General features: G+C 43.7%; 1 protein-coding gene across 1 annotated transcript in view; it reads right to left on the bottom strand.

Moving 5' to 3' along the window:
• The window catches only part of LOC138808673 (polypeptide N-acetylgalactosaminyltransferase 10), a 249,774-nt gene that overhangs the window by 135,919 nt on the left and 99,399 nt on the right, over positions 1 to 14,456 (bottom strand). Inside the window, exons 2-3 of the mRNA XM_069994913.1 lie at positions 6,733 to 6,835; positions 1,900 to 2,038 (exon numbers count right to left, since the gene is read on the bottom strand). Of these exons, the coding sequence (XP_069851014.1) occupies positions 1,900 to 2,038; positions 6,733 to 6,835 (242 nt within the window). The remainder of the gene's footprint in view (positions 1 to 1,899; positions 2,039 to 6,732; positions 6,836 to 14,456) is intronic.

Below are 14,456 nucleotides of genomic sequence, written 5' to 3'. Positions count from 1 at the left end.
AGTAGTCCTGACCCTGGCTGTTTTACTTTACTTCTCCCTAGCTTGCACAAATGGAAGAAAAGATGCATAAAATGCTTTTTGAGACTGACTAATTTCACTTGACATGACAATCCTCAGTTCTCTATCTATTTTCCAGCCAGCAAGTGACATAATTCCATTCTTCTTAATAGCAGAAAAATACTCCACTGTGTATAAATGCCACATTCCCTTCATCAGTTCATTCATCAATGCGACCCTAGGCTGATTTCATAATTTCATGACTCTGAATAGTCATAAACACAAGCACCGAAGGATATCTATAGCAAAGATGACTTTAATTCTGTTGAGGTATATATCCAGAAGTGGAAGCTCCTATTTTTAGTCTTTTTGAGGAACCTCCATACTTGCTTCCATAGTGACTGCACTAATTTATATTCCTACCACCAGTAAATCAGAGTTCCTTTTCCCATTGCATCTTCACATTTATTGTCATTTGTTTTCTTAATGACCTCTATTCTCACCTGGGGTGTTAGGACACTGTGTTAAGCCTCAATTTCTTCATCTGTAAAATGATCGACATTTTAGAAATTTCCTTATTGAAACCTAGTCGACACATAAAAATTGCCTGGCACATACTATCTGTTCAAAGAATGTCAGCTGCCCTTATCATCTTCCTAATTCTTCTGTTTCTCCTCTATCAGTATAATCTGAGATAACAAAAGCAGTACAGGCCTAGAGAGTCAAAGGAAACATGTTTTCCTTATATGTGTAAGCTAAATTTAGCTTACAAACTCGTAAGTAAGGACATTGGGCAGTATTCAAGTGTACACAAATGTATTAACTGAAATCCAGCAGATTCAAGGGAGACCTCAAAATAGTATAATTCCTTAAAAAGGAAAAAAAAAAAATCAAGATCCAGCAAAGTAAAACACCAGGAAGCAGGTACTGGAAAGAGATAGGGTAGGGTTGAGGGGAAAGGGTTAGACGAATGCAGAGAGGGAAAACGAAGACAAGAATCCAATATATATCCTATAAAGTGAAGAATAATGAGGAAAGGAGTGGGTAGGAGAGGAATGGATGAAGAATGTTGAAAGGGGTGACATTGATCAAGATATTCATAAACTGCTTTGTTAAATGGCAACTCCTTTGTACAACTACTTAAATAAAAAAAATTTTAAAGTAATAGATTTAAGTAAAGACATCAGAGCTGGGAAGTTGGCTCAGTGGTAGAGCGCTTGCCTAGCATGCATGAGGCTCTGGGTTCGATTCCTCAGCACCACATAAGCAGAAAAAGCTGGAAGTGGTGCTGTGGCTCAAGTGGTAGAGCGCTAGCCTTGAGCTGAAGAGCTGAGGTACAGTGCCCAGGCCCAGAGTTGAGCTCCCACGACCTACAACAACAACAACAACAACAAAAAGACATCATGCATAGAAAAAACAGCATGAAGCTGGGCGCCGGTGGCTTGCACAATCCTAGCTACTCAGGAGGTTGAGATCTGAGGATTGTGGTTCAAAGCCAGCCCAAGCAGGAAAGTCCATGAGACTCTTATCTCCAATAAACCACTAGAAAACTGGAAGTGGCAAAAAAGAAAAAAAACAGCATGAGTGTTGCAAGGGTATCTACAACTGTTCTTTAAATTGAGCTCTGAACTTCTCTGGGGGCCAAAGGAAAAGGTGAAATGCAGAGATCACGTCGTTCTCTGATAATATGAAGGAGAGGGGCTCTTCTGGAATAAACGCCTTCTGTTTGTTATATCAACTCCAAATTCTAGGAGAATCTGATCACACCCGTCTCTGTGATATGGGGTGGGCGGTGAGGGAGTCTCTCCAGCAGTACTTCATGTACCCACTTCATTCATTAATTCTCAAACCAGAGCCATGGGCAAACTCTTTAGATACCAAAAAAGGAGCTGTTCTACTCACTTTGGGTGCCGAATATCAGGCAGAGAGCGATTCAGGGAGATCTTGTCACTGACGTAGATGTTAAATCCATTTTCTCGGTATGCCTGGTCCCCTCTCTCAGCATCGGTCATGGGAAAAGGTCTCCCTTGTTCTCCGTTTCCTAGAGGCACAGAGCAAAGTCAGTGTTACCTGGCATGTGTGAGGGCACTGTGAATGGAAAGGGAAGGAAACATGAAAATGTGACTGTGTTTTCCACAAAAAGGAAGGCCTATACTTCATTACAGCATAGCTCCAGGTCTTGCTGGAGGGACTGAGAGATGGAGAAGGAAACTAGCATTTATATAACTAACCATGGTCCTGTCTTGTACTTTACAGATCTTGCTGTCCTGTAATCTCCATGGAATCCCTGTACGGTAGACATGAGAGAGGTTGTATTCCACATATGAGTAGACTAAGACTCAGATTATAGAAGCAGTGGTGTGTGTCAAAGCCCAGGCCTCCTCCTCCAATCTCTCTCGAGCCCAAACACCTGTCCCTCAAGTCTGATCACCTGGAGAGGAGGCCAGGTCCACCTCTGAGCTGACTGACCTCCAGAAAATCACACTGGCTCTCTGAGGTACACAGTGTCACCCTTTGAAACCCACAGTGTGTTTGAGTCAAATGAGAGGTTAAGACAGGTAAATGCTTTTGTGTGAATGATAAATCATTCTAAAGAAATACAAAGACTACGATGACTACTCTATATGTAAATCCAAATTGCCACAAATGCTATATAAAACTGCTTTGACTGGGCTGGGAAGGTGGCTCAGTGGTAAGAGCACTTGCCTTGCTCAAGGTCCTGGGTTCGATTCCTCAGCACCACATAAGAAAAAAGCTGGAAGTGGCGCTGTAGCTCAAGTGGTAGAGTGCTAGCCTTGAGCTGAAGAGCTGAGGGACAGCGCCCAGGCCCAGAGTTCAGGCCCCACGACCGGACCTCCCCCCCCTCCCCAAAATGCTTTGACTTTGTTAAAGTCAACATATGAAGAGCTGTCTATCTCCCCTAAGCCAAAATTACATGGAAAGTGTTGCTTTGAGTCAGATTTGAGTGGATAAAAAGTACTAGCAGTTGTTCATGTTTGTAATCCTAGCTATTCAGGAGGCTAAGATCTGAGGGTCATGGTCCAAAGCCAGCCTAGGCAGGGAAGACTGTGGGACTTTTAACTCCAATTAACCAGGAAATGGGAAGTAGAGCTGTGGCTCAAAAGGGTAGAGCACTAGCCTTGAGCAAAAGAGCTCAGGGATAACACCAAGGCCCTGAGGTTCAAGCGCTCTAACCACTACCACCACCAACAAAAAACACTAGCTTTCCACTTTCTGCTCTATGGGGGAAAGAATCCATGATGTTTCAGAAAAAATTGTCTCTGGGTTTCCAAAAACCTTGTGGTGACTGGGATTTGTATCATGAATTCTGCAAAGTTGGCCCAAGAATCCACACAGGTGGTAACACAACAGCTGCTTAAAATCATTCTGCTTTGTTGGGATGATAATCCCAACAAAAGCTTGGTGACTTTGAAGAGGGCCTTCGAATCTACAGGGACATAGTTGAGGTTGGAGCATGCACAGATGTTGAGGGAAGTGGACAGATGCTAAGGAAAAATCATGCATGCTCAGGATGCAGAAAGTTCAGTGTCATCTTGCAGATGCATTCCTTTTTCCCCTACCACTGCCCAGTTTCTGCTATTGGCATGCCACCTTTCAACAAATCTCAAGTTTTTTTTTTAATTAAATATATTTTTTATTGTAAAGATACAGTACAGAAGGGCTAGAGTTACATGAGTAAGGTAATGAGTACATTTCCTATCGAGCATTGTTACCCCCTCCTTTGTTTTTCCCCTACTATCCCTTCCTCTCCCCACCTCCACAACTCCTCCCTCCCCCACACCAAGTTGTAAAGTTTGTTTTCAACAGTGTCTTGTACATCTCATTGCTACGATGGGTCAACCCAAATCTCAAGTTTTAACTTTCTGCTTTAAATTAAGCACACTGACTTATACTTCACTTTGGGTTACCATTTGCTTTTTGTGTGTGTGGGAGATTTTTACAGAATAAAGGGCAAGAACACAGCAGATTACACAAGGATGGGAAGATGGATCACTGGTAGAGTGCTTGCCTTGCATGCATGAGGCCCAGTGTTTGATTCCCCAGAACCACATAAGCAAAAAGAAAAAAAGCCAAAGTGGCACTGTGGCTCAAGTGGTAGAGCGCTAGCCTTGAGCTGAAGGGCTAAGGGACAGCGCCCAGACCCAGAGTTCAGGCCCCACAACTGGACCCAAACAAAACAAAACAAAACAAACAAACAAAAAAAAAAACCCACAGGATTGAGGGCTTTAAGACCTAATTTCCCTCAACCAAACTGGGTAAACACTTTCGTTTCTGAATTTTTTTTTATTGATTTCTTTATTTTTGACCACGCTCGGTCAAAACCACTTGTAATAAATCCACAAATAAGGTCAGCTGACTGTGAATGCCTCTGCTGGCTGGGAAGGTTCAAACAGAGAGGCGAGCTATGGCAATGAGTACTCCAGTTCAGCCTGCCATGAGAAAGACCTTACTCTCCATCACTTGTACTGCTGCCCTGAAAGACACAATGACAAGTGCGTGGGAAAGATTCCCCCAGGAGCATCAGAGCAACAAGCAGGAAGAGAAGACCTCAGTGTGTACTCAGAAGCAGGCTGCTGAAGGACCGTGTAGGGGGGATTCAGAGTTCAAGCCCTGAAGCTGGGCACATTGGAACATGTCTTCACATTTGTCAGTCTCAGGATTTTGCCCTTTGTATGTCAATTAGAATAGGAACCTTCACTGCAATGATTTAGAAGGTCATTTAATGCAAGATACCTGGCATGCACTTAGCACTCAACAAACATTATATCATCATCATCATCATTATTATTTTGAGTGAGTCAGGGTCTCACTATGTCGCCATGGTTGGCTTGGAACTCTCTATATAGGTTAAACTTAATCAAATTCACTATCTTCCTACCTCAGCCTCCTGAGTGTGGATTATAGGCACATGCCATTCCAACCTGTTTGTTCTTTTAATGTCTCCATTGCTGTTCGGCCAGTTAGCCTAGCATTCTAATAATTCTAGTACAACTGTCTGGCAAACCAGCTCTTTGAAAAATGTCTTTTTCTTATGCATCTTGTGCCTTCCCCAATACCCACTCCTCCCACCGTACTTCATATCAAATTACTGGCTTACAGAAAAATGCATAGCATGTCTTTAGACTTCCTGGATCATCATTTAAATTACTATACAGCTCCCTCAGATCCTGTAGTAAGCTGAGTTTGTCATGACACAATTTAGAGAGAAAAAAAATCAGTAGTGAGGATTCCTTTAACTGACATCAATATGAATGAAACAACAATTCTTTCAGGTTCTACAGAAGTTTCCAGTAGAGCAAAGCTTCATCTACCCACCGTTTCATTTCTTTTTCTTTTCTTTTCTTTTCTTTTTTGCCGGTCATGGGGCCTGAACTCTGGGTCTGGGCGCTGTCCCTCAGCTCTTCAGCTCAAGGCTAGCGCTCTACCACTGGAGCTACAGCGCCACTTCCGGCTCAAACCCAGGGCCTCATGCTTGCAAGGCATGCACTCTACCGCTGAGCTACCTTCCCAGCCTCAGTTTCATTTCTTTTACCATAACAATATCCCAAGGTTGCCCAGGAGAGAAGCATGAGCCCCACTGACAGATGGGGAAACTGAGGCTCATGAAATATGGCCTCATCAGATGGTACATGGCTGGTAAGTAGCTTAAATGCTGATCTAACTCTATCACGGCCTTACGCAGATGAGTCTCATATAGACTTTTTTAAGCATTTTTTTAATTAACTTACATTAGTTATACAGAGGGAAACTGCATTATTAAATTTCCACATTTACAATATACGCCAAGCAATCTCATCCTCCCTATCACTTTCCCTTCTCTATGTAAGTTTTTGTTGCTATTTTTGTGATGGCACTGGAGCTTGAACTCAAGGTCTGGGTACTGTCCCTAAACCTTTTGGCTCAAGAATGGTGCACTACTATTTGAGCCACAGCTCCAGTTTTGGCTTTTTGGTGGTTAGAAATAAGAGTCTCATTGATTTTCCTGCCTGTCTGGCTGTATACTGCAATCCTCGGATCTCATCCTGGTCCCTCACCTGCCTATAGTTTTGTACCACCTTATCCCAGCCCTTCCACATTCTCCAGCCTAATAGGAATGGTTCTAAAAAATAATTAGTCCAGAGAGACTCCAGCTGACTCTCATTAAATTCATTAGTGTTATGCAAAGACCAATTCTACTTTCCAGACCTGGGATCGAGTCTCAGGTGGGCCTTGTCCTGACTGTGTGACTGAAGGATGATAAATGATAAATGTGCTTCTCTGAGTTACAGTCCCCCCTCCCTTATTGAAAAGCTAATCAACTCTTATTACAGGTTGAGCCAGGGGTACACACAGAACCAGACGTGGCTCTTGTTCACCCCAGGTAGCTTTTAATATTGCTCTGTCTGTTAGTGGTAAGGATTCTACATGGTGGAGACTTTTGCCATCACTCAGTAAAGATGGCAGGACAAAGGCCTGGCCTGATGATATGCATGGGAGCAGGGTGGCAAGAGCTAATGGGGAGGGCGGACCAGGAACCAGGGAGAGAGATGGTGGCAGACAAGAAGTTACCAAGAGGGCTAGACGCCCTGCTAATACACACACACACACACAGACACACAGACACACAGACACACAGAGACACACACACACACACACACACACACACACACACACACACACACACACACAGTGCCCACACCTCCAGGGCACCCGTGGACAGTCCTGCCCTCGTACCTACGCGCTGAGCATCCCTCCTGATGGCCTCCTTGTCATGCCAGTCCTTCAGCGTCTGCCCACCGCCCGGGAAAAGTGGCTTCTTTGGTCGACTGTGGAAGCCCTTAAGAGGGGAAAAAGACAAAAAGTGTGAAAAAGAAAGGGGAAATGAGGTCAGGGACACAGCCCCAGAAAGGACACTGCATGAGGGGGCTTTGGGTTTGGATGGAAGGTCCGTCACCCACCCGTCCTCCGTGTTTGACACAAGCCAGCAAGTTGTAGACTTGAGCCAAGTGGGGTAGATGCCAGGACTGCTCATCTTGAGCATGCCTTTACCTGTCTCAGTATCAGGGTTTTCCCTCTGTACGTTATCTGGAGGTCCAGAAAGAAGACAGAAGCTCAGCGTCTACCTTTGAGAAATCCACCAACCAGCAAGGAAGATAAGAGATGGGCTCATTATTTTCTCCCCAGGGGAGAAAGTGCTAAGTGTAGTGTTCCCCAACAGAATTAAGGGATGGGCAGGTAAGCAATCTGAAATGTTTTACTTTCCACATTAAAGAAGGGGAGGGGAGAGGAGAAGGGAGGGAAGAGAAGAGCAATGAAAAGGAGAGGGGAGGTAAGGGGAGGGAAAGGAGAAAATAATGGGAGGTATAGCACATGCCTCAAATCCCAGCATGTAGGGTTATTAGGCAGAAGGATTGTGAGTCAAGGCTAGACTAAACTACACAGTGGGACCCTACCGAAAAAGCAACCAAACACAAAGGAACAGCCACAGTTAGGTTAGTAACCTATTTAATTCAGCCCAGGATAGTCCATCTAAAACATTTTCATTTCAACAGGTAATCACTATAAAAAATTAGGGAGATATTTTATATTCCTTTTTTTTGGTCTGTTATCTTTTGGGAACCAAGGTTTCAAAATCCACTGTGTATTTTACAGGTATGTTTGTCTCAGGGCAGAGTCATTTCCAGGGTTCTGGAGCTGCAAGTAGCTAGTGGCTAGGTTACTGGCCTGGACAGAGGACGTGACTTCTTAGGAGAACAGTCTATAGAAGCTGCTACAGGTGTTATGGTTTGAGTGCACATTTAGGCACTGGACTGTACTCAAGCAAGGAGAAATTGGAAGCAGGAAAGGCAGAAAGCCTGGGTACAGACTTGGTGATAAAAGAAAGAACAGCAGAGCTGTTTATGGCCTGAACAGAAGCAGCTCTGGGAGGAGAAGTAGCAGTTGGATCTTGCTCAGGTGGCATTTATTAAATGTCTGAGGAAGTGAGCCCACCCTGGGGGGGCCCCATTATGAAATGTCTTCCCTAATTAAAAGGAGGCTGCATTCCTTTGTGGAGGGTCATCAGAATGAGCCTGCTGTTTTCCCATGCCAAGAATCATGTGTAGCTGGGTCCCCAGTGTCTAATGCTATAATCCTAGCTTCTCAGGAGGCTGAGATTTGAGGATTGAGGTTCAAAGTCAACCAGGGAAGGAAAGTCCATAAAAGGCTCATTTCCAATTAACTACTAAAAAGCCAGAAGTAGAGCTGTGTGCTAGCCCTGAATGAAAAAGCTAGAGGATAGTGCACAGTCCCTGAGTTCAAGACCACACACACACAAACACATGTACAAACACACACAAATTACAGGTAAAGACTCCTCCCCTAGGCATAGAGCGTTGCCAAGATAACACTGCTAAGAGTGGCTATTACATATCTTCCATATGTGGGTACCTGAGACCATCTTTCTAGATCACCTGGCCCAAATGAAAACTCACAGCCTGAAGAAGAACAGAGTCCTATTTCCTACATAAATTAACAACAAAGACCTGTATGCTAGAGATCAGTGCTGACAAGAAACCAACCCAGGTCTGTTGAAGTCTCTGCATGATCCTTGCATTAGCCGATTTTGTAAGATCCTTTTAGCAGGCCTCTGTACCCTCTCACTCCCATAGACCTCTCTGAACTGCAACAAGATAATCCTGAAAGTTGGAGAACTAGATGTCTTGATCAGATAAAGAAAAACAAAACAAAACAAAGCCCAAGTGCCTACAGGCCCTTAGAGATCAGAAGGTAAGCTGAGAAGTCCTGAAAGAACCATACAATGGTTCAGGGGTCTCAACCATGTTAGCCGCAATTCCACAATTCCACCTGGAGTGCTGCTGTGGAAAGGGGGCAAGGGGAACAAGACTGGCTCACCTAAATCAGAACACCAGTGTCACCGCTTCCTAAGCTGTGGATTTCCTTTGAAATTTTCCTCATCTAAATACAAAGAAACAAACAGATATCCCTGTGTGTCAGACAAAGAAATCAACCTTTGGGGTAAGTCAGGACCTGTTCAAGCAGTATTCTGATTCCATGGTTGATGTCTTAACAGCCTAGTGGCATTTCAAAGTTTTTATTTGTTTTGATTTGGTTTTCTATTCCAGCTTGGAAAAGATAGGAGGTGATATGGTTCTATCAAGATGTTTGGTTTCTTTGGAAAAACCCAAAGAGGTATCAGTCTGTGCATTGATTGGCCCCTTACTTGGGCTAAGAGTTTATCTTTGCACAGTCCTCAAAATTCCTTATCACCTCCCTTGGATCTCAAGTCCCATCTGTGTTACCAGCCTAAGTGACTGCAACATGCTCACACAGGTGCTGTAATGGATCCTAGATAGGGAAAAGTAGAAACTGCATGGTGGTAAGACACCTTGGAAGGTCACATCAGAGATTATCTGGTTCTCCAAGGTTCTAAAGGTGAGTATGAGTGCCAACAGTAAAAGACATGGGAGAATTCAGAGATCTGCCTACGATAGAGAAGAAAATCAGAAGTAGGATTAGTGTCTGGATGAAACACCTGGAAGATGTCAGGAGGCCAGGATGGGACGTTTGATTGTTCCTCAAGATGCTCTTCGACTTTGAAACTGCAGTACCATCCCATGAGATTTTGTTGATGCAGATTATGAATACAGGCTTGGGGTAGGAAGCTAGCCTTCATTCCTTTTTTTTTTTTTTTTTTTCAGACAGTCTCAATGTATTGCTATGGCTGGTTTCAAACTTACTATAGAGTCAGAGCTGGCTTTGAACTTGTGATCCTCCTGCTTTAGTCTAATAGTTGGGATTACAGGTGTACATAAGGACAACTGGTTGAGATTCTGCATAGTGGGGGGAGGGTGTGCCAGTACTGGAGATTAACTCAGGGCTTTTTATTCTCCCTTAGCTTTTTGCTTAAGGATAGTTTAAGCCACATCTTCATTTCTAGCTTTTCGAGTGGCTAATTGGAGATGAGTCTCATGGACTTTCCTGCCCGGGCTGGCTTTGAACTGCGATCATCAGCAAGGTGCTGCTGATACTGCTGGTTCGCAAATAACACCGAGTAGAAAGGATTTACTTTTTTTTTTTTTTTGGTCAATTGTGGGGCTTAAGTTCAGGACCTGGGCACAATCCTTGAGCTCTTATGCTCAAGGCTAACACTCAGCCACTTTGAGCCACTGCTCTACTTCTGGTTATCTGGGGGTTAATTGAAGATAAGAGTCTCTCAGACTTTCCTGTTCAGGCTAGCTTTGAACTGCGATCCTAAGATCTCAGCTTCCTGCTAGGATTACAGGCATGAGCCATGAGCCCCCAGTTTAGGATTACCTTTAAAGAACACCCCCAGTGTATCAAGTTCCATGGAGAACACACACTTGTGAAAGTCTTCTGATCCTTACTGAGGGACTGAGGTACACAACAGGTGTGACCTCACAGAAGTAAGTTCTTTGAGGATTGTTCTCAAAATGCAATGTGATACTCTACTGACAGTGGAGATGTAAGAATCCAAATTCCTGCAATTTTCACAACAACCTCCACTGCTTCTGCCTGAATGATGTGTTGCCTACCTGCCTTCCTTTTTACCTGCCTTCTTTCTTGCTTTTCCTAACTCTCTGCTCCCTACACCTCCTCCTGTCCTCCCTCCTGGATCAGCAGAAGTCTCGGTCCCCACATCTTCCTTCAATGTCCTGGCTTTATCAAATGTTCATTCCTAGGCCAGTATCTGGTTCTTGTTAGACCCTAGACAGCTAGTCTGTTGGACAATAGAAGTTAGAATCTTTTCTGTAAAAGTGGCTGTTTCACACAAGCACTATCATTTTAAGGGTGGCTATCACCTTAAAAGAAAACTATTCTAATTAAGCCACATCCTATTAAAAAGAATTGTTTTTCTAAAAGATGCTGGAAGCAAGGCCACAGTGGGAGAGTGCCAAAGCCACCAAATGTTTTTCTGCTAAGGTCCTGCTTTCCTCAGGTGTCCTCATTTTGGTTGACTGCATGGGTAAACTTTTAGCCATTCACACAAATACATTGTGACTCTAAGTTCTGACTCATTAGCACAAAGGGCTACAATAGTATAAGGGATAAAGTCTAGGTGGAGCGCCTGTCCAGTGCATTTGCTTAATTGGTTTCCTGTCAGTAGCACCCTTTTCTAGAGAGGTAAATTTTGCCTTCCTTGCCTAGTTCCTTTCAAGTTGCTGTTCATACACAAAAGACATTTCCAACGGATGGATGGATGGATGATGGATGGATGGATGGATGGATGGATGGACAGATAATTGAGGCAGGTATCCTAGTTTAACAACTCAGAGCATTCTGGTTCTAGACTTGGAAAAACTGAGGTTTCATTCTCTAGTTAGGTAGAATGTAGTTTCTTTGATACATAAATAAAACTAATAGTTCAGCGGGGCCCTGGTGGCTCACACCTGTAATCCTAGCTACTCAGGAGGCTGAGATCTGAGGATTGAGGTTCAAAGATAGCCTGGGCAGGAAAGTCCATGAAACTCTTATCTCCAATTAACCACAAGAAAAACGGAAATGGCACCGTGGCTCAAGTGGTAGAGCACCAGCCTTGAGCTGAAGAGCTGTGGGACAGCGCCCAGGCCCAGAGTTCAAGCCCCATGACCCGGGGGGAGGGGGAACCCTAATAGTTAACCATATGGAATTCCAGGAAGTCAATTAAAAATGAGGTAATGTACACAAAGCACTTAGGTCAGGGTCAATGAAAGCTAAATCCTCTGAGGAAGGGAGAGCTGCTGACAGATTGTTTTTGGAGAAAGTTTATGCAAACGAGGCATACATTGGTATTGATGATTGCTCTGTTTGGGGAAGTGGGAGAAAGGATAAGAATTGAATTAACAACTGGTTCTGGCAGAGACAACCTATTTAACATCTCACCCAGTACAACTGGCTCTTGTTGATAACAGGATTTAGTTTCCTTAGTAACAGGATGGCACATGGCCCTGTGGAAACTTATTTCAAGTAAAGAAAACAACAACAACAATACATTAGTATAGTGTCATTCTAGAATGGAAACGAACTGCCACCAGATCTTTAACAACAGAAAGGCAAGGGCAATGCTTCTCACAAGATAAGCAATAATAATAATGTGACAATATGTAAAACAGCAAGTGTGGCTTTTTTAATCTAGAGGTAATTTTAAGTTCCCCTTGCAGCCAACTTGGAGATTTGTCTATGGAAAGTTGTGACTAGTTGCCTTCTTTTACAACCATCTTGGGGCTTGAACTTAGGGTCTGGGTGCTATCTCTGAGCTTCTTTGCTTAAGGCTAGTACTCTACCATTGGAACCATAACGCTATTTCTGGCTTTTTGCTGATTAACTGGAGATAACAGTCTCATACACTTTTCTGTCTGAGCTGGCTTTGAACCTCAATTCTCAGATCTCAGTCACCTGAATAGCAAAGATTACATGCATGAGCCACTTGTGAACGATTTACAACCAGCTTTTGCTTCCCCTTGATTTGCAGAATGTCCTTTTGCTCCAGGAGGCAAAAAGGATGGATAGGAACCTGGCAAGATAAATAATCTGTGGATGAGGCTGGCAGAATTAAAGTGGGAATCACATAAAATGATCAATTGGAAGCAGATTTTGACCTGCTGGCCTAAATAATTGTCTGTGGTTTCTGGGTGCTTTTACTTAACATTCTACTAAGGATCGATCAGTGTGGAAACAGTGACACACTTCACACACCCACAAATGGAATTTTAATCTTTATTACTTAATGTGCCTGGCACTGTTTAGAGAGAGGAAAGGACAGTGGAGAAGCCGGGCAAGTGGTACTTTGCTGGAAAAGACAGCTTCACTGAAATAGATGCGCTCACCACTGGCCTGCGGACTGGGCACGGATGACTGCAGCTCAGCAAAGAAGGGCACTAGCACCCCTGGCCAAGCTGGTCTACAAATGGCTTCAAAACAATGGAAGGGCTGAAAAGAAAATTAAGCAGGCCGTGGCCTGCCCCCGGGGTCTGAGAGTGTATTACAGACCAGAGTCGGCTCCAACTTTGAGGATGGTCCTTTTCCCCTTCCTTTCAACTAATCCTACAGAAGCACTGGTATGGTTTTTGCTTTGGGTTTAAATCACTCTATGTAATTTCAACCATTAATAGATTATTCTATAACGTTTTCTTTTTTGTATATTTTTTTATTGTAAAGATACTGTACAGAGGGGTTACAGTGACATGAGTAAGGTAATGAGTACATTTCCTATGGAGCATTGTTATCTCCTCCTTTGTTTTCCCCCTACCATCCCTTCCATCTCCACCTCCCCACTCCTCCCCCACCCCAGAAGTTGTAAAGTTTGTGTTCAACATAGTGTCTTGCATATCTCATTGTTACATGGGTCAACTTGTATCCTTATTTAAGCATTTTGTAGTAATGTTTTCTTTTCTCTCTTCCCCCTTCTCTGTCTCTGTCTCTGTCTCTGTCTCTGTCTCTGTCTCTCTCACACACACACACACACACACACACACACACACACACACACACACACACACACACACACCAACCTCTGCTCTACTTCTGGTTATTTAGCAGTTAATTTGAGATAAGTCTGTTGGACTTTCCTGCTCAGGAAGGCTTTGAACTGCGGTCCCCAAATCTCAGCTTTCTTAATTGCTACAATTGCTAGTATAAGCCACCAGCACTCAGCTGGGATTACCTTTAAAGAACACCCCCAGTGTATCAAGTTCCATGGAGAATACACACTTGTGAAAGTCTTCTGATCCTTACTGGGACTGAGGAACACAGATATGACCTCACAGAATAAGTTCTTTGAGGATTGTTCTCAAAATGCAGTGTGATACTCCACTGACAATGGAGATGTAAGAATCCAAATTCCTGGGGCTGGGAAGGTGGCTCAGTGGTGGAGCACTTGCCTTGCATGCATGAGGCCCTGGATTCAATTCCTCAGCACCACATAAGCAAAAAGAAAAAAGCCGGAAATGGCACTGTGGCTCAAGTGGTAGAGTGCTAGCCTTGAGCTGAAGAGCTGAGAGACAGTGCCCAGGCCCAGAGTTCAGGCCCCACAACCGGACCCCCCCCCCAAAAAAGAATCCAAATTCCTGCAATTTTCACAACCACCTCCACTGCTTCTGCCTGAATGATGTGTTGCCTACCTGCCTTCTTTCTTGCCTTTCCTACCTCTCTGCTCCCTATACCTTTTCCTGTCCTCCCTTCTGGATCAGCAGAAGTCTCGGTCCCCACATCTTCCTTCAATATCCTGACTTTATCAAATGTCTATTTCTAGGCCAGTATCTGGTTCTTGTTAGGCTCTAGATAAATACCAACTAGACCGATGGATGATAAGAGTTAGAAACTTTTCTGTAAAAGTGGCTGTTTCACACAAGCAGTATCATTTTAAGGGTAGCTAACACCCTAAAAGGAAACTTCTGATTAAGCCACATTCTATTATAAAAATTATTTTTCTAGGTGCTAGAAAAGGCCAGAGTGGCAGA

This window comes from Dipodomys merriami, unplaced genomic scaffold (assembly GCF_024711535.1).
Source record: "Dipodomys merriami isolate MVZ:Mamm:240054 unplaced genomic scaffold, mDipMer1.0.p SCAF_467, whole genome shotgun sequence".
Classification (NCBI taxonomy): Eukaryota; Metazoa; Chordata; class Mammalia; order Rodentia; family Heteromyidae; genus Dipodomys; species Dipodomys merriami.
Note: the sequence above shows the minus strand (reverse complement) of the source record. Positions and strands in the feature narration are given on the sequence as shown.